The following is a 20,535-nucleotide window of genomic DNA, read 5'->3' as shown; positions in this document are numbered from 1 at the left end:
TTATGTGAGTAGTGATTTCTTTGTTGGCGATTCTCATTAAAGGAGCAATCTATATTTGAAAACCAAGGAACTTGGATAGTCCTGTTCCTCCAGAGACATTTCGTATCCATTTCATTATGCTGTGCCTGAACTATTTAACCTATAAAATATTGAGGGAAATCTATGTATAAAAAAAAAACCACACGCACATCAGTATTTTCAGTGATCAGAGTTGTAAACTGCTGTGTCTTTCTTGAACAAGCTTTCATTTGTTTAATATTGTGCCTTCAGCTGAACATTGAACCACCGGAGGATCCTGAAGAAAGTTTGAGATTACAGCAGTTGCAGGCAGCTGCAACGCAATGGCAGCAGCATCCACAGCAGCGAGTGGGTTTCCAGTATCAGAGAATAATGCAAAAGCACTCACAGTTGCAACAAATGCTACAACGCTATCAACAGATCATACAGCAACCACCACACTTGCCAGTGAGTCATTAAAGGAATAGGATTTGATTTACATTTTCTGCTGTTTGAGTGAAATGGTCACTGTGCTCTAATGAGCATAGTTTAATAGATCTAAACAGTGGCCTCATTCATCTATGTAGACCTTTGCCCACTGGGTAAATGTTAGCTTCTTGTTCTCTTCTTCAGAAGTTACATTCCAGTCTTACTGTTAAAACAAGTACAGGTAAAACTGTTAATGTGGGAGCAGCTTCCATATGAGAAGAAACTGAAGATATTTGTTTACAAAATATTTGTGTCCTGATATGAAATAGATTATGTGGAAAGAATTCTCATTATGTTCTGTGGACTTAGCCATGCAGTGTGTTTAGGATCAAAGTATGAATTCATTTTATATTGGTTATTTGATGTTGTGAATGTAATTTAAAAAAGGAATATCAAGTTCCAGTGTATGACTTCACCTTTAAAATACACTAACAATTTGACTATAGTTGCGGAAAGTGAGAACTGTTTCATTTAAGCTTTATAGGTCTGTTTTTGCTACAATGACACATTAGAGAAGTTTGAGCTCACAAACCCATTGTGAGTATAGGTTGTGGCTGTACAAGGAACTAACTTACAATTTGTCCATTATTACTTTCTCTTTCTGGCAGACAATGTCAGTGGAGATGCAGCTACAGCATTATGAGACTCAGAACAAACAATTCCAGCCACTTTACAAAGAGTGGGAACGTGAATTTCAGCAGTGGCAAGACCAAATTCAGGCCTACCCTCACAAAGACCAGCTTCATGAGTGTGAGAAACAGTGGAAGATGTGGCAGGGACAGATGAAAGCCACTCACACCCACCTTCAGGAGAAGGTGAAGTCGCTTCGGAACATGAACAGTCAATATACTGGGGGTATAACTTTGCCCCTTCCATTTTCTCCATATTCTCAAACAATGCAAGGTGGCATGCCTATTGTGCCATCGACTTTGCCCTCAACTCCACATCCCCCTGTGTCCACTGGATTCTCCTCTGGCCCTCAAACATCTGAAATACCCGTTCCAAAAGAATCTGGTCCTCAGAGCACTCAGGCTACTGAAACAAGGCCAGCTGTCTTTCCTACCCCTGGTTCTTATAAATTTAAAGTTACTGAGCCGCTTCCCACTTCCCAGATCACAGAGATGACTAGACCAGCTCTGCTTCCTACCCCTTCTTCTGCTTCTTTTACGTACAAAGCAACTGAGTCTCCTGCCACCCCCCAGACTATGGAGACAACCAGGCCATCGCTGTTTCCTCCTCCTGGTTCTTTTATGTTCAGTGTTACTGAGTCACTTCCCACTTCCCAGACCACAGAGATGGCTAGGCCAGGTCTGCTGCCTACCCCAACCTCTACATCTTTCACATTTAAAGCAACGGAGGCTTCTGCCACGTCCCAGACCATGGAGTCAACCAGGCCAGCTCTGCTTCCTACCCCTACCCATTTTTCTTATAAAAGCACTGATTCATCTGTCACCTCCCAGGCCACTGAGACAACCAGACCAGCTCTGCTTCCTACCCCTACTTCCGCTTCTTCCTTTTCATTCAAAGTTTCTGATTCAGCTGCCATCTCCCAGGCCACTGAGACAACCAGACCAGCTCTTCTCCCCACCCCTTCCTCTGCTTCTTTTTCTTATAAAAATACTGATACATCTGCCACATTGCCTTACCACTCAAATGTAACATCATCTGCTAGCTCTTCAGACCAAGGCAGTTCTTATGTTCCATTGGGCAAACAGGCAATGCCATTTGGTTCTGTCTCCTCTGAATTAACTTCACTTGAAATGAAAATCCATTCAACAGTGTCCTCATCGTCTGCATCCTCCACCACCGCCACTACTACCTATCAAAACAGACCAATGAGGCCAGCTGGGTTTTCTGACTGCCCCAGAGGACCATACTACGAGGGCCCAAGAGGCCCAAGGTAGGTTTTCTTTCTCATTTTAATGCTCTGTATATTTTATATTGTTTTATTGTGTGCTGTTTGGTTTTAATTTTTGTGAACCGCCCAGAGAGCTTCGGCTATTGGGCAGTATAGAAATTAATTAAATAAATAAATAATTTTGTATGTGACTTTGTAGCAGAAGGACCTTTAAATTAGTGATGTATGAGAATTTTGTTTCAGTTTGCAAATCACTCGAAAATGTCCCTTTCGGGAAGAGGGCAGAGGAAAGAGGAAAATTGCTTTTTTTTCTTTTGCCTTGCCTTGCCTTTTCCTTTTCCTTTTCCTTTTCCTTACTGTTGTGTCCTCAAAAGAATATTGCATTGTTGGGAAACTGTAGTTACTGATCAGGTTGTTGGCATTGTTTATTTCATTTATAAAGACTAAATAAATAAAAAGTATTCAAAAAAAAGAAAAGAAAATGTCCCTTTCGCAGCCCTGAATGGGAGCATATGTACTCCAAAAATGTTCACAATTTCCTGAACTTGTGCGTGTAGAATGTACGCTTCAAAAAATCCACAGTTTTAAAAATGCTCACATTGTGCATTTCTTAATCTTTAAAATGCAGAATTTTAAGAAGATGCACACTTAAAATTTACACGGTTTAGTCAGTGGGGGAAAAGATGCACGCTTTTGAAAAATGCACAGTTTTCCCACTCAAATGAACCAAAAAAACAGGTCACAAACGAGAACAGGAGCAAGCAGAACCAAGCTTTGAAGTGAAGTTCAGGGAATTTTGGTGAGCTTGAGCATTCCTGGTTCTCTCATCCCTACTTTAAATTCAGATTTGCAGTACCATGCACCTGGCCTGTAGAGATGTAGCATTTCATGTGACTATGCTCATCCCATGGTCATTGTCACATTCCGGAATGTTCAAGCCATCAAGATCTGTATTTACTTGATAATCTACTTGATGAAGGGTGATGCTTGAAGCACACCTGTTGGGGGTCAGTAGTATTGCTCCTTCTAATAACAAACTCAAGTGATTCAGTGCCGACAGCTTTGTAGCCAGAAAGGCTTCACCTACAAACAAGAGGAAGGCATTTGCATGCTGGAGGGACCCCAGGATATGCAGTACAAAATAATGGTACCTGTGCAGACTGTGTGCGCTCTCATAGGGGCTAAGGGAAGAACAAAGGAATGAGCAGATGCACAGCCTGCTGTGGCAATTAACAGCCATAGCCTATTACCTCAGCTGTTCCATAGCCTCACACATGGGAGCATCAGGCTGGCTCAACATGAAGGGCACCTCTGAATCTATGCAGATTGTTGATCACAGGACCCCTTCCCATCTTCTGAGTTGAAGATGGAGAGAGCTACGCTGCTGCTGCTGCTGCAGCAGAAAGGAGGTGGACACCCAATGGGAAAAGCTGTCCTCTGGTGCACTCACAGTGAGTAGCTGGAGCTTAAAGAGCGAGTGTATCTTTTTGTAATCCAAGCAACATTTTGCTGCAGGACCCCGCTTGTTTTGCCTATAGCCAGTATATTTTTTGTCAGAAGTAATCTGCTGTACAGTTACTTCTTTTTCAGTGAACACTTTTTTTTAAATATGGAAGGTTAATTAATTTAATATATTTATACATTTTGATGCCCACTAGACTTGCTCCCTGTTATGCTATATTCAGGGAGCAATGTCTGACCTGGGCCTTGTCTTCAAGGCTGAGTCTAATACTTATTATCACTTAGTTTCCTAAAGCTTCTGTTGCCTCTGTCTTATAGGGGGCGGGAGAATGACATGTTGCATGGTAACGTCTATTTTCTGGGTAATTTTGAGGATCATTATTACTTCACAAAGTTTGAATTTGATAACTGTTTCCCTGACAAAGGGGGCTTATGGGGTTGTTTTGTAAAAAGTCTCATCAAATCAATTACTTGAAAATAATCTGTTTGTATAACACACAGGTTTGATGGACCACGAGGAAGAGGCTTTGAGAGATTTGAACCTCCGAGACAGAGAGGGCCTCATTTTCAGGGTCAACGTTTAGAAGGTCCAAGGCCAAGGCTTCAAAATCAGCACATGGATGGATCTTCAGGCAAACAGGGGACGATCCCTCGGGGGCCAGCAGCAGCATTTTATACTCCCTCAGGTGCACCACAAATGCAGACTTCCCAAGGAAGTGGACCACGGTGGCGGGGGCCTAGACCTCCTTTGGGACAACAGAACCATCAATCAGAAAGTAAAGAATCTTTTACTGATATGAGCAGCAATCAGACAGTGGCAAATAAATCTAAATTTACACCAGATACAAAACTTTCTGGCCCAGTTCAGTCAGATAAGGGCCTTTCTAAAGCACAGCAAAATATACCCCGAAAAGAAAGCAGAGAAGTAATATCAGAAGCAAAGAAACAGAGTTCCGTTGAATCTGGGTTGCAGACAGAAGCATCAAAAACATCTACTCGTACTAAAGCTGGTCTACATCAGACACCGGTTTCCACTATTCCTCCAAAACCAGGGGGGAAGAAAACTTTACTACCACCACCAGTAATAGGAAATAAAGACTTGAACTCTGCAGAAAATAAATTGGCTTCTTCAGAAAATAATCAGAGCAAGGAACCATGTAAACTGGAAAGCAGGGAGAGGGGGCAAATTAAGCCAGGAGATAATCAGGCAAAAGGGCCAGCTGGTAGAGGCAGGGGCCAGGGTAGAATGGAAGATACCAGAGGTAGGGGCCGGGGCCGAATGGAAGATGTCAGAGGGAGGGGAATTCCAAATAGAGGTAGAGGTCAGACTAGGGATGTAACTGGCAGAGATGTAAGCTGTGGGCCAGGAGCCCATGACAAATTGTCAGAGGGTCAGGCAGACAGCTGGGAATCTGGCATGGGTGGTCAGGCAGGCATCCAGGAAAGGGCATTGGGTAGACGCTCAAGCAGCCAGGACAGAGGGTTACCAGCTCCTCGGATGGGCAGCAGAGAGAGAGGCCGTGCAGGTAGCCGGGAAAGGGGCACAGTCAGGCACCCCAACAGCCAGGAGAGGGGACTGGACCGGCAGGCCAGTAACCGGGAGAGGGGCCCAGGTCGGCGAGCTAGTAGCCGAGAGAGGGGCCCAGATCGGCGAGCTAGTAGCCGGGAGAGAGACCCCGTCAGGAGGCCCAGTAGCCGGGAGAGAGACCTACACAGGCGTGACGCAGGTCTTGGAGGCGGTACTGAAAATTTACCTCCATTTCGTGAAGAACCCCTCAGGCCACCATGGGCTTATGGAGAGGTAGGCCTAGAAGAGGGGCATCCATTTGAGTACAGAGACGTTCCCCCCCTAGAACGCAGACGACTGGAGGATTGGGACAGAGACAGATACTGGCTTGAGCGTGACCAGCGGTATCACGATGATCCTCTTGATCCATATGAGAGAGAGGACTTGTTACCGCACCGTCATCCATTGCCCCCTCTTTCACCTCTGCCCCCTTTACCTCCTTTACCTCCCTTGCCTGCTGATCTTGACAGACGAGATCCATTTTGGGATGACTGGGAAAGGCCAGTGGGTAGAGAGAGGGAGATGGACAGAGACCTAGACAGAGACCTCGACAGGATCAGAAGACCTTTGGATGCGTATGATCATGAATTAGAAAGAGACTGGGACAGAGAATACATAAGACCCTTGGGGGATAGAGATACACTGAGTTGTGATCTGGACATACCTCCTCTCCCACCTTTGCCTCCCCTTCCTCCTCTTCCTCCTCTGGACAGGTATCGTGAGGATCGATGGCTGGAAGAGAGAGAGAGAGATTTCTATGACAGAGATTCTAGAGACAGGGGGGAGCTCAGAATTCGAGAATATCCAGAAAGATGTAATACATGGAGGGAGCAGTCTGATTTCCCACCTGACAGGGGTGATTGGGAGAGGGAAAGGTTTTCAGATAGGTGGTATCCAGATGAAATGGACAGATTTCCACCTTTAGAGGATCGTCTGGATCCACCACCTCTGCCACCACGTTCATCTGAATTGCTGGGAGAAGAGCCGAACTCGGCCTCTGAGCAGTCTCTAGGAGGAGTAATGGTCCTTAGTCAAAGGCAGCATGAAATTATCTTGAAGGCCGCTCAAGAGCTAAAAATGCTACGGTGAGTTGGCTCCTGTTCTTGTTTATTTTCCTTAGAAAAATCTTGCTTTTTCAGTTGAACCCTAGCTCCTCCACACTGCCCCTTACATACTGCTACAAAAAGACGTACATGCAGGTGGCAGATAGCTATAAATATTTTGGCCACCTTAGATGTATGCAGGTTTGATACTCTTGTGTCAAGGATCACTGAGATAAACTCTCTGCTTTCAACCAGGGGTAGGCAACCTGGTGCCCTCCAGATGTTTTGGACCACAATTCCCATCAGCATAGCCAATGGTCAAGGGTTTGGGGAAGTGTAATCCATAAGATCTGGAGGACACCAGGTTGCTTACTCCTGCTTTAAACAAAGCTTTTTATCTGTTTTAAACTAATGAACATAAAACATTTTCTTTAAAAAATGTCAGAGATCCTCGCATAGAATCCAGACAAATTGTGAGCATAGCAAACCCATCGTAGAAGAAAATTCAGATAACATAGTTGGTGGTGATCTCTCTTACCCTTGACCCTGGGTGATGGAGTAGGTAATGAACCTAGGTGATGAAGTGCAACAATCCTGCTCATGCAGAACTGCAGTGTTTTTTTATATAAAGAATCCCAAAGGAGCCATAGAAACAAAATGTCTGTGAAACAAACATTGCTCATTGGCCTCCAGCACTCAAATGAATTCATACACAAGGGATACAGAATCCACTCACGCTAATTTTGCAGTTCACTACTTCGTCTCCTGATCACATCAAAATACTTAAGAAAACTAAGCTTGGAGGGTTCAGAGAAAAGTTTTACTTCTGGTAACAACTACCAGTACTTCCAAGGGATAATTAACTCCCATTTGTGAATTATGATACTGGATCAGTGATTCATATGTAAAAGCAAATGTTCTTCACATGCAACAAATGAAACAGAAAAAGTTTAATTTTGCTTTACTCAGTTTTAAATTACTCTTGCATAAAGCCGCCATGTAAGCACATTACACTGCATTTAGAGATGTTTGCCATGTACCTCCATGGATGCAGCAAATATTCAATTCTCCGGCAGTGGGTAAAATACGATTATTATAACTCTGAGATGGGGACAAATGCTAGAGCACTTGCTTTGCATGCAAAACGTCCTATGTTTAATCCCAGTCATCTCCAGGTAGGACTAGGAAAGACTCCTGTCTGAAGCCCTTGAGAGTGACCGCCAATCCGTGTGGATAGATGGACCAATGGTCTGACTCGGTGTAGGGCAGCTTCATGTGTTCCTGTGTAAATGTAGAGAAGTTTTTTGCCAGCTCCAATGGTAAATGGTGATGGGTTTTGCCATTTATTGTGTTAGGGAAGTGGCTTGTGGCCACCATTTTGGTGTACATTAGAATTTTGACCTGAAGGTTTTCTAGCCAGGAGAGATTTGAGCGGAGGTTACAAAGAATCACATCTTGGGAGCTTAAGGCTCTCTGCAAATTGCTTAACTAGCCATTTTTGGTAGCGAAAAAAATGCTACCTTTGGTTGGTAGAATTTATTTATTTATTTTAAAATGTATAATTCTGCCCGTCTTGTGAAATGGCAAGCCAAGTTGGCTAACAATACACAGTGACCTGGTTTGCACGTAACGGTGGCAAATCGTGGATTAATTAACCTACAGTTTGCCGCAGCGCATGCTCCACACATGCCTCTTTCTCTTTAAATATGCAACTTCCGATTGACCTAATTGGAGGTTGCTTCATGGCGTCCGAACCCAGACACAATGGGTTAATCAACCCAAAGTTAACCTACAATTAGTAGTTCTGTTAACTTTGGGTTGTTTAACCCATGATTAACCCATAGCGTCCAGTCTGGATGTCAAAGAGCAACTGCTGATTGGAGGTTACATATTCAAAATGGCGGTGGCACATGCCGGGCAAAGCATGGTTTAATTAAAAAACCCACAATTTGCCACCATTCCATGCAAGCAGGACTAGTATTAAAACAATATAGCAACAAATCAAAACAAAGTAAATGGAGCAAAAACAGAAAAAGAGCAATACAAACAGCAGAAATTAAGAGTCACAAAAAACAAAGCGCCAAGCAAAACACACATACACCCCCAGGCCAAAAGAAACCAGTAGCAGAACCGATATCAATTCAGTCTAAACGTCTTACAAAGTAGTCAGTTTTTCACCTACTGCCTGGAGAGGGCATTAGGGCATTCCATAGTGTTTGTGCCACAACTGAAAATGTGCATGCTCTGGTGTCACTGTTGGTTCTTAAAGGATATTTAAGGCAAATAATATACATTTTGACTCTGCAGAGAACAGAAAGAACATATGCAGAAGATGAATGAATTTGTTCCTGAGCCCCAAATGCCTGAACGGCCACCACAGGAAATGCCTAGATCCCAAAGTACAACTGTTAGGAAGGATAGCTTTCAGGTAAATCAAGTATTGCTACAAAAATACTGTGCAAGTGTAACTTGGCTGTGATGCGCATGTTTCTTGTATGTTTTTAAAAGATGTATAAACTGGTTTTCCTGCAAAGAGGAAGCCCAGAGTAGTTTATGAAGTTAACATAGTACAATAGAAGTGTGATGCCATCAAATAGAAACAAATAAAAGGTAAAATCCAAATTTCATCATATCACAAAAAGGGTTTAACTGTAAATTCCGTGTTAATAAACATTTTAATGATTATTCTAGTTGATTATAAGGTTTTAGTTCTGGGGGACCTCTACTAGGATAGAATTTCATGATCCTTTGCCACTACAGAGAAGGCTGTGTTTCATGCTCCAGCAGAGTTTTGTCTTAAAAATTCAGTTCCAGCTTCAGAGTTTTAAATAGAGACAGAAGCTTCACTTTCATGAGTGTGGGGCACTTCCACTGCACAAGCAGGGGATCTCTGTTTACTGTCAGTTCCCCACCATCACCACTGTAGCCCATATGCTACACTGCCATATCAAATACTGTTCCAGTGGATCCCCCAACTCTCAAGAGGCGTTTTCAAGGAGCTGCAGAGAGGAGAAGGAGGAGGTCAGACATTCCCATCACAGATCATAACCATCAGAATCAGAATTCATTAGTAGTACAGCAGCAGTATTTAATTGCAAAGCAAGAAATGTCATGCAACAATTTGTCCCCTTTCTGAGGAGGCCTCTTTGATTTCTGGAATGGTTCAGTATACTTTATTTTTATAGTTTGTATTCTACTGTTCATTCAATAAAGAAGCTCAAGGTGGCTTAAAATGTAGCCAAAAATATATAAACAAAGCCACATAAATAAAACATAGTGCTATAAAGAATGCCATAACATACCAGGCTCAGCACATAAGTTTCGTTTTTAGTCAAAGGAGCCTCCATCAGAGCCTCTCCTGCAGATTTGGTTTACCAGGAGAGAATGTGGGAAACTGTGCTCCCTTAGGTCCATGGGGTCCAGGCCATAAAGGGCTTTATAGGTAATCACCACAATCTAGAATTGTGCTAGGAGGCTAATCAGCATCCAGTGCAACTGCAAACCTGCGAGGAGGAGGACTGCTTCATTTGTACTGGTGGCAATATCTGAACTTTATTCAAGCATAGTTCTACATAGAACAGGTTGGAGTAGCTAATCTTTGAGATCACCAAGACATGGATGGCAGTCACTTAGATTCTTAGCCTTGAGGAAGAAACAGCTGGCTATCAGGTGGAACTGAGAAAAGGCATCCTGTGCCACTGCTGCTGCTGCCCAAGCTTCCAGGGCAGGTAATCCTGCCTCTAACTTGAACACATGCATCCCCACTTCTACTACATGCATCTTCCCTGAATTCAGTTTGTTAGTCCTGCTGGAGTCCATTATGGTTCCCAGGCACCAATTCAGGAAAGACAGCGCTGCTTCTGGATCAGATGAAGGTAGAAGATGGTGTTATGACACCACACATCAAATCTCCACATTTCTTCCAGCAGCTTTATAGAAATATTGAACTTTATTGATGACAGAACATTTGAGGTACCCCCAAAGATAATTCCCATAAACTAGAACAGTAGTTACACAGTGCTACTTTTTGACCTGGTTTGCATGACACGATAAGGCACTTTGTCACTGTTTGTTGTTTCAGGGTAGCTTGTCATGACATCTGAACCCAAAGTTCAGTGTCAAAGTGTTTTTTTCATCATGGGTTTTTTTTCACGAACAAGCCATCCAGAGAACCCATGGCTTCTTGTTGGGTTGTTCAGGGTGGCTTGTTTTCAGGGTGGCTTGTTGTGACGTCAGTACGGTGACTTCATCATGGGTTGTCGGGAACATCTAGAGAGCCACCTGGCAAGAGTGGGGAAAATCCCTGCCACCCCTTAAGATCTCGCTAGTGCCACTGCCATCCTCCCTCATCTCTTGTAAGTGCTCTCCACTCTGTGTTCCTAAAAATCAAGAAGAAAGGACACCAGAGGGTGTCCAGAACATGTTAGCAACCCTTAAAAAAAACAGTCTTGCTCAAGTGTGCATGTTTGAGAGCCTGCAACTATTAAATTTGTGGTTCTCCCCTCCTCTTTACTGCTTTCCCTTGAAATTTGCATATATTTACCGATCCCCATCACTGCTCTGTAACCCTCATATATATCTTACTAGATAGCTTACTAGAGAGACCAGTGGAGGGAAGTGACAAGCATGAAGGGGAGATGGGGGGTCGAAAGCACTTAGCGGCTGCAGGAGAAGAAGCTTTTCAGGCAGGTGTAATTACTTCAGTAGAACATGAAGCAGCCTTAAAAAAAGGTGTTTGATAGCAAGGCAAGCCCAAAAGTGGAGGATGAAATTGACAAGGATGTTGACAAGGGGAGGATATTGGTATGCTGGGCTAAATAGTGGGCAGGTGGTCTTGCCCTCCTTTGCACTTGCACAAGACCCGAATTTTTTTTAAAGTTTGCGAATGCATTACCATAGAATCATAGAATAGTATGAATCATAGAATAGCAGGGTTGGAAGGGGCCTACAAGGCCACTGAGTCCAATCCCCCGCCCAATGCAGGAATCCAAGTCAGAGCATCCCTGACAGATGGCTGTCCAGCCTCGTCTTGAACGCCTCCAGTGTGGGAGAGCCCACCACCTCCCTAGGTAATTGGTTCCACTGTCGTATTGCTCTAACAGTCAGGAAGTTTTTCCTGATGTTCAGCCAGAATCTGGCTTCCTGTAACTTGAGCCCATTATTCCATGTCCTGCGCTCTGGGATGATCAAGACCACATTCATAAGTGCTCAGAAAATTATATGCATTTCATGATCTGACGTGTGGGGGTGGGGGAGATTCCATCGTGAGCTGGAAACCCTAGTGGACCTATTGCAGAAAGGGTGCTGACATAGGGAATGAGGAAATGAGGATTTCTGCTGCAAGGGCACCTGGGACATGTGCTGGGAGTGGCCAGGAGGACTAAGGGGGAAACACCCCACAGCAAGCTGCAGCGTACCCAATTGTCTGTCAGGAGTAATGTGGGTTATTGAGCGAACAACCAACTCATTGTGTCTTAACTTCAGGGTGGCTTTGCGTGACCTATGAACTTGCCCATTGTTGGTAATTTACACCTTTCCTTTGTAGCAGCTCATGTTGTGAATGCTATTTAACTGAGGGCTGGCTCATTAATTAATTAATTAATTAATTACATTTATATCCCGCCTTTTTTCCTCCTTAAGGAACCCAAGGTGGCGTACATAGTCCTCCTTCACCTCCATTTTTTCCTCACAACAACAACCCTGTCAGGTGGGTTGGGCTGAGAGTCTGTGACTGGCCCAAAGTCACCCAGTGAGCTTCCATGGCTGAGCGGGGACTAGAACCCAGATCTCTCCAGTCCTAGTCCAACACTCTAACCACTACACCACACTGGCTCAAACATTTGTACATTGCTCTATATAGAGCAATCCCAAAGACTAAAAGCAGAAGTGAAAGCTTCAGAACACCTCCTCCTGGCTGTGTGGGAGGAGGAAATGGGGGCACACATTCCCGAGGTTCACTGCAATTCATTCCTGGTTGTGTATGTCATGCTAAACCATGATTTAGCAGGACATGAGCTCTGACAACATTGTTGAAATAACTCTTACTTTATAGGTCTTTTATTTACAAATTGCCTTTTATGTAGGCCTCTTCTGAAATGCAGGCTGAGATACCAATAGAGGAACAACCTATTAAGCCTACTCCAGCTGTAATTATAAAGCCACCAGTCTTGTTTCGGAAGCCTACTCCAACAACCAAACCAGCTGCTATGGTAGCAAAGCCTTCTGCCCCAGTGATGAGGCCACCTGTTCCAGCTACAAAGGCCCCTCTCTCAGCAGCAAAGCTACCTGCTCCGCTAACACAGCCAAGTGTTCCAATCCCCATTTCAACTGCAGCAGCCACTCAGGTCTCAACTTCTGTGATAAAGTCATCACCTGGCATAAACCAAGAGCGTTGGGATGAGGATTCTTTCCAGGGACTTTGGGATAGCAGTGAAGATAAAGGGTTAAAAGAGTATGACTTACCCTCATCAGATCCCTCATTGCCTTCATCGACAGTCCCAACATCCTTTGCGCCAGGTATGGCACAGCTTTCCAAGCCACCAATTATTCATCAAACTGTTGACTATGGACATGGACACAGCCATGGGCAAGGTGAATACTGTTAATTTTGGTAATTAATGCTATTCAACACATCAGTTATGTCAGAAATATAAAAGAAACTTAGCCAATACTGTTATCTTCAGCTGAGGGTACTGGATTACATTCTGTGCATTGAAAACCGCAGATGGCCACGCCCCTTTCCTGGTTCCCACTCCCTTTTCCTTGACCGCCAATCATTTGGTGGTTCCCAGCTTTTACATGGTTATTTATTTATTTATTATATTTCTATACTGCCCAATAGCTGAAGCTCTCTTTTTCCTGTTCTAAATTATTGGAATGCCTCTCCTAAGGTTTAGTTAGAATTTAGTTAGGCAGTAAGAATTTTAGAATAGGCTGGTATTTTTGTATTTTGGCCATGCCCCTTTAGCCTTTGGCCCCATCCACCACTGGAATATGGATCCCAAGAGCTTCTCTGAAATTGAATTCGGCCTTCAAGCTGAAGGAGGTTCAGTGCCCTTGCTGTACTGATAAATAATAGAATAGCAACTGAGAGTCTACAGAACTACCAACATGGCGCCTGACATTGCTGTTTTAATGCAAGAATATGAATAGAGGAGAAGATGCACAAACTCTGATAGTTACCTAACGGTTTGTAAATTGATCATGTGTTTGAGTGACTCTCCGGCCTTAATAACTACAGCACTAAATGTGAAGCCACTTTCCTGTAAAGAAAAGCTAAAACATTTGAGGCTTTTTAGTTTAGAGAAAAGATTATGATAGAGGTTTATAAAACTGCGTATAATGTGGAAACAGAATGCTGGACTAGATGGACCTCAGCATGATTGAACAAGGCAATTCTTATGCTCTTTGTTATTGTGAAATACACATCTGTTTTGGCAGATTGCTGCTGCTATGACACCTACTTAACCATTCACCCGCCCAGTCTCTACTGACAGATAGGTGGGATTTGGGTAGCTGTGAGGGCCTTTGATCAGAGCTAGGCTTATGATGATTTGTGATTCTTCTCAAGATGCCTTATTGGCATCTGCTGTTTTGTTTTTGGAAACAGAAATATTACATGTGGATGAGTTGCAGCGTTGCTGAGGAGTTTTTCTCCCTACGGACAAAAAAGCTCTCATGAGAGCTTTAGCTAGGCAATGTCTGTCTTTAATTTAATTAAACATTTGTGAGTAAGGCAAAATACAGAATATTTTTGCTAAGTGCAGTTTGTTGGCCTAAGTGATTGATACAGCTCAATCTTTTTTAAATTGTAAAACAGCAGATTGCTGTTGCCTCTCCTGGAGCCATTACCTACTAAAGAAAGGACAAATGTTTTGAAAGATGGGCTCTGGGGCAATATCTTTAATTCTATTATTGCCAATTTGTATTTAACAGATATAACCACCAGTAAAGGTGGACAAATTCCTTATGGGGAGCGAATAACTCTACGTCCAGAACTTCCTCATGAGAGGCAATCCTTTTCAAAAGGTGGGTGTCTTTGAGATAACTCTTTGAAGAAGGCAGGCATTACTTTCATATTTGATAGGGTGCCTTTTTAGAAAAGAGGTGCATTTTTCTCTTCCTTTTTACAGCAAGGTGACTTAAATACATTCCCTATGTTTTGGATTGTTTTAAATATTCAGTTAGAGCTGTTCTAAACAGTATGTAGAATGTGATGGTAGGATTCAGGACTACCACTTCAGACTGTGAGTGGAATGGAGCACTATATAAAAAGCTGCTCACATGTAGAAAATTAGTACATCAGAGAAAGAGAGAGAGGTTTAGCATAGCCTTCTCCGTGAAATGATAGTTTTCTTCTTGAAGAGGGAATGTTTAATACAATCCCTCACTTGCAGTCTGAAGTGGTTCAGCCCAAGAAATCTACCACTTCATTTTGGGGAACTATAGAATAGCTCTAGATTATTTTGATTTCTTTTTAGAACATCCAGGCCAAAGAGATCGATACATCAAGGAGAGAGACGCTTACTTTGAGCGGCAAAATAATACCAATATAGATCACAGAGATTTCAGGAGAGAGCGAGAGCCTTACAGGGACCGTATTTCTGGAGACCATGAACGGGAAAGATTTGACAAAGAACGCTATCCACGAGAAGACAGGTATGTAGCGTAGGAGTAATTGGAATACAAAAGTGTGTCTTCATAATGGTTGTTGTGGCCTTAAGACTGTCAGTTTTATTTGTGAGCAATAATTGTCAAACTCTTTTCTGCATTGACTCTGTACATGTGGGCAACATTGTTAAAAATTGTTGTGATCCGTAATTTGGATAACATTGAAATGTTAGATCATATAAAAGACACGGTAATGTAGGCTTATGTAAAAATAGACTGGCTTAACCTAAAGAACAGGTTAAAAATAACCAAGAAAAAAACACTTGTCACCCTGGTGTCCAGTAAGCAGGGGTTCACAAATTTTGGCTGGGTAGCCAACCATTGTTTCTAGTAGCAATCATCTTGGCTTTCTTTCATCCTGCTCCACAAAGGCAGTGTAGCTCCACAAGGGATTCTTATGTGGAGAAGGGCATAAGGTTTGTGTCTGGTGTGTGTTTGCAGCAACCCCTTCTCTCCAACTTGTGACACTAATGCTGTATCACAGCATGAGATTCATCATGGCATCAGTTTGAAAGAGGCATACTCTGCTTCCCTGTGTGGCTGGTACCTTTATTTAAAAACAAGACCTTTTTTCCTGTGACTTTCTTTGCTGGCTGCCAGAATTAAATGCCTGGCTGCCAGTGGCAGTCCGCTGGATTGTATTTGTGGTGTTTTTTTGTTTTAATCTTTAGTGTTATATTGACCTGGTTTGCATATAATGACAGCCCATCGGTTTAAAAACCGATGGGTTGTCGTGCATGAGTGGGCACGCACACCTCTTCTGCTTCAGCACACAACGCATGATAGCCTCCATCACAGGTTGTGCAGCATGTCGTGCAAGCCTGTGTTTAGAGGCTGAACAACCCAGCGGTTAACCCATGGTTTGTTGTTAGATTAACTACTGGGTTGTTTAGACCCTAAACAACCCAGTAGTCCCGGTTTGCACATCACATTGCACAACCTACAGAGGAGCTGATCACGGGTTGTGCTGTAAAGCAGAAGAGGCGCCGCTCATGCACAACAACCCATTGGTTGTTAAACTGATGGGTTGTTATGTGCGAACAGCCCCACTATAAATTGAAAGGATGTTTACAAGTATTAAATTATTGATTTTGTTATAAACCTAAGCCGCCTTGAACTCATCGGAGATAAGGCAGAGTATAAATTTTAAAATAAAAAATCAAACCCTTCCAGTAAGTTAAACAGAAATATATTGGGTTACTATCGTAACTTATATCAAAAAGCTAGCTTAACAAATCATAGTTTGTGTTCGTTGGACCACTATAATATCTTCTATAGAGTTGCCAAGTGCTGGTTACCTTGGAACATATTATAGAATATTTGAAAGGAAAGAAGAAATGATGATAGGAAGAGGTGCTTCTGGATTCCTACAGACCGGTTAACATTTTCCTACAGATGTATGTCATTTGGGGTGGGCATACTAGAGTACATTCATTGCATCCAGCAACCATGTATGGGGTCAGCCAGGGATTAGGTGATCAGAGAGCCTCATGTACATTTTTGTAAAATATATGTAATAATCTGAGAGGTCATGTTCTATGTGTTACAAAATGTTATGAACCTCCCAGAGAGCTTCGGCTTCTGGGCAGTATGGAAACATAATAAATTAATTGAAATGCTTTCTCCATTTGGCAGGCCATCTCCTTCAAGAACTCAGTCTTACCGTGACAAAGACCATTCAAACTCAAGAAGGGGAGGATTTGAAAGACAGTCATATGAGAGAAAGCCTGATCGTCCTCCCTATGATCATGGACCTTCTATGTTTGGAGGTATAAATCTTTAGCCTTGGAGAAATATTAGACTATTGGGGGCTTAGAATGAGGATGGGGACATGAGCTTGTTTGATGCTCTTTATCAATAAGGAAAAAAGTATTAGTAATTTTTCAAAGTTTCTTTAAATTATTTGGCTCTCCTTAATCCAAAGAGGGTAATTTTAAGTACATACAGTCATGTGAAAAAGAAAGTACACCCTCTTTGAGTTCTATGGTTTTACGTATCAGGACATAATAAAAATCATCTGGTCCTTAGCAGGTCTTAAAATTAGGTAAATACAACCTCAGATGAACAACAACATATGACATATTACACCGTGTCATTATTTATTCTATAGAAATAAAGCCAAAATGGAGAAGCCATGTGTGAAAAACTAAGTACACCTTATGATTCAGTAGCTTGTAGAACCACCTTTAGCAGCAATAACTTGAAGTAATTGTTTTCTGTATGACTTTATCAGTCTCTCACATCGTTGTGGAGGAATTTTGGCCCACTCTTCTTTACAACATTGCTTCAGTTCATTGGGTTTGCGGGCATTTGTTTATGCACAGCTCTCATAAGGTCCCACCACAGCATTTCAATCGGGTTGAGGTCTGGACTTTGACTGGCCATTGCAACACCTTGATTCTTTTCTTTTTCAGTCATTCTGTTGTAGATTTGCTGGTGTGCTTGGGATCATTGTCCTGTTGCATGACCCAATTTCAGCCAGGCTTTAGCTGTCGGACAGATGGCCTCATATTTGACTCTAGAATACTTTGGTATACAGAGGAGGTCATGGTCGACTCAATGACTGCAAGGTGCCCAGGTCCTGTGGCTGCAAAACAAGCCCAAATCATCACCCCTCCACCACCGTGCTTGACAGTGGGTATGAGATGTTTGTGCTGATATGCTTTGTTTGGTTTTCGCCAAACTTGGTGCTGTGCATTATGGACAAACATCTCCACTTTGGTCTCGTCTGTCCAAAGGACAGTGTTCCAGAAGTCTTGTGATTTGTTCAGATGCAACTTTGCAAACCTAAGCCGTGCTACCATGTTCTTTTTAGAGAGAAGAGGCTTTCCCCTGGCAACCCTTCCAAACAAACCATACTTGTTCAGTCTTTTTGTAATTGTACTGCAATGAACTTTAACATTTAACATGCTAACTGAGGCCTATAAGAGTCTGAGATGTAACTCTTGGATGTTTTGCAATTTCTTTGAGCATTGCACGGTCTGCCCTTGGGGTGAATTTGCTGGGACATCTACTCCTGGGAAGATTGGCAACTGTCTTCAATGTATTCCACTTGTGAATAATCTTCCTCACTGTAGAATGATGGACTTTAAATTGTTTGGAAATGGCCTTATGGGCAGCAACAATTGCTTCTCTAAGATCATTGCTGATGTCTTTACTCTTTGGCATTGTGTTAACACACACCTGAATGCTCGAGACCAGCAAACTCCTGAGACTTCTGCTTTTATGGAGGTGCTCACACTTGCTGATAATCAAGGGCATTTGATTAGCAGCACCTGGCAGCTACTTAGCCTCTTCATACCTATGGAAGCAGTAAGGGTGTGCTTAGTTTTTCACACATGGCTTCTCCGTTTTGGCTTTACTTCTGTAAAATAAATAATGACACGGTGTAATATGTCATGTGTTGTTGTTCATCTGAGGTTGTATTTACCTAATTTTAAGATCTGTTAAAGTCCAGATGGTTTTTATTATGTCCTGATATGTAAAACCATAGAACTCAAAGAGGGTGTACTTTCTTTTTCACATGACTGTATATTAATTTTGTTCACCAGTGTCATATAGATCTTTCTTTATGTAAACCGCCTTGGGAATGTGATTGAAGGACAGTATATAAATGTCCTAAATAAATAAATAATGCAGGAATTCAGGTCTGTCTCTCTGGCCATTAATATCAGTAAGATCCATCTCCTGGATACAGTAAATAATGACATTTAAGGGTTTTAGAATGTGTGCAATATTTTCAGCACGTAAAGTCATTGCATAGAGAGCTTTGGCTATTGGGTGGTATAGAAATTTTAAAAATAAATAAATAAATGGGATAAATATTATGCATAACACAGTCCTAGGCATATTTAGTCAGAGGTAAGCCCCGCTGTGTTCAACAAGACATCCCAGGTAAATGCATGTAGGATTTCAGCCTTAGTCCTGTACCCAGTGATAAAAAGAACTTCTCTCAACCATGTAACTATAGCTTGGGTTCAGAGGTCCCCCAGTCCTCTTCATGGGTGAATTGTGTGAAAGGCAACACATGTAGAAAGGGGGCGCAGAGCTGTGCTGCTGGCCCTGCCCCCAAGGTTGCATGTCTCCTCACTTCGCACCTGGTCTCCGTGTATTAGGCATCGACATCTGCAGGAGAAGGTCTTTATGCATAGTTCTTTATGTGAGCTGGCACCCTACACAATCGAGAGAACAGCTCACCTGGAAAGCCTATGCATGTGGAGGTCTGTGAACTCCTGCTGACATCCACACCTAACATGTGGACATTGGGAGTGAGGCCAGTGGTGCAGCCCCTTCTTGCGTGTGATGTCTCTTCATGTGTCGCACACATGAAGGGGGCTGTTCTGGTAGTGGAAAACCTCTTCTGCTTCTTTGGCTAAATCTGACCTAGTGGAGTGTGTTGTGTGAATGAAATTATCCCAAGTCCAGTGAAATGGCACTGTTTGCACAAGCCCTTTTCAAGACCCGGTAATGTTATATGCTACAGCCTGCTTCTTCCTTATTCACTTTGTTGCTCATACTGTAATGTAGCCCCTAATATATTGTGGCGCTGCACTGTGAGAAGTCTGATCATGCTTCTGCAAGAGTTCATCAAACAGCATTAAAACATTTTCCCTTTCTGCTGACTGTTCTTTAGACTGAAAACAAACTCAACAGGGATTATAAGAGGATTTTCTCCCCAAGCAGCATAACATATAGTCTGCAATTTTATACACTTATAGGAGTAAAATATCAGAAGACAGGGGTTGGAGGCTTTCACAGGTTGAACCCTGGAGAACTTCCAGGTTTTCCATGTCTTGCTACATCTTGTGCCAGACAGATAGAATAATTGGTGTAAATTAGGGCGCAGTCCTATGGCCGCTAGACAGCATGTAAACGGCCATAGCATTTTTCACTTTCTGGGAACCGAGCTCGGAGCCAGCACTCTGAGCTCGGTTCCCAGAAACCCAACTCCCCGCCCCACTATCTTATAGGCAGTGTGGTTCATCTCCAGTTCAGCGCTTGGAAGAGCAGTGCAGAGTGGCCGAAAAGGGGGCGTTTCTGGGAGTGGGGAGGGGACCACGGAAGCACCAGTACGGTGCTTCCTATGTGCTGTCCGGCCTCCCCCCCCCCCGAAGCACCCCAGCTGGACAGCTGAAATCAGCTGTCTAGCCACAAATCCAGGGCAGCCAGAGCATGGAGGAGAAAACCGCCTCAGCGCTTCGTCCATCCCGCATTGGATAGTCAACCACCTCTGAGTTCGGAGGTGGCCGACTAGCACCATAGGATTGCACCCCTAAGGAAATATCTGCTGATGTGCTTAATTTGCATGATTTATATAGTTCACAACATTCAGTATTTTGTGGTGCAGAATTATTTTTTTAACCATTTGCAGAGTTGTATTGGAAGCCATGCTAAACAAGGCAATAGGGGAATTCGTATGCCTTACAGATGGTTATGACTTTTCCCCAATA

The 20,535-nt window shown here is 42.9% G+C and overlaps 1 protein-coding gene across 4 annotated transcripts in view; it reads left to right on the top strand.

The window, feature by feature from the left end:
- Positions 1-20,535, top strand: part of YLPM1 (YLP motif containing 1) — a 71,191-nt gene that overhangs the window by 19,858 nt on the left and 30,798 nt on the right. For all 4 annotated transcript variants that reach the window (XR_014788923.1, XM_084842331.1, XM_084842322.1 and 1 more), the window contains 8 exons: positions 271-465; positions 1,095-2,386; positions 4,307-6,457; positions 8,723-8,843; positions 12,499-13,006; positions 14,351-14,443; positions 14,896-15,073; positions 16,721-16,854. Coding sequence is in view for 3 of the 4 variants with exons in the window: in XM_084842331.1 (XP_084698457.1) it covers positions 271-465; positions 1,095-2,386; positions 4,307-6,457; positions 8,723-8,843; positions 12,499-13,006; positions 14,351-14,443; positions 14,896-15,073; positions 16,721-16,854 (4,672 nt within the window). In the remaining variant the exon portion in view is untranslated. The remainder of the gene's footprint in view (positions 1-270; positions 466-1,094; positions 2,387-4,306; positions 6,458-8,722; positions 8,844-12,498; positions 13,007-14,350; positions 14,444-14,895; positions 15,074-16,720; positions 16,855-20,535) is intronic.

This window comes from Heloderma suspectum, chromosome 1 (assembly GCF_057233095.1).
Source record: "Heloderma suspectum isolate Gila_16-S chromosome 1, 16-S_ref, whole genome shotgun sequence".
Taxonomy (NCBI): Eukaryota; Metazoa; Chordata; class Lepidosauria; order Squamata; family Helodermatidae; genus Heloderma; species Heloderma suspectum.
Note: the sequence above shows the minus strand (reverse complement) of the source record. Positions and strands in the feature narration are given on the sequence as shown.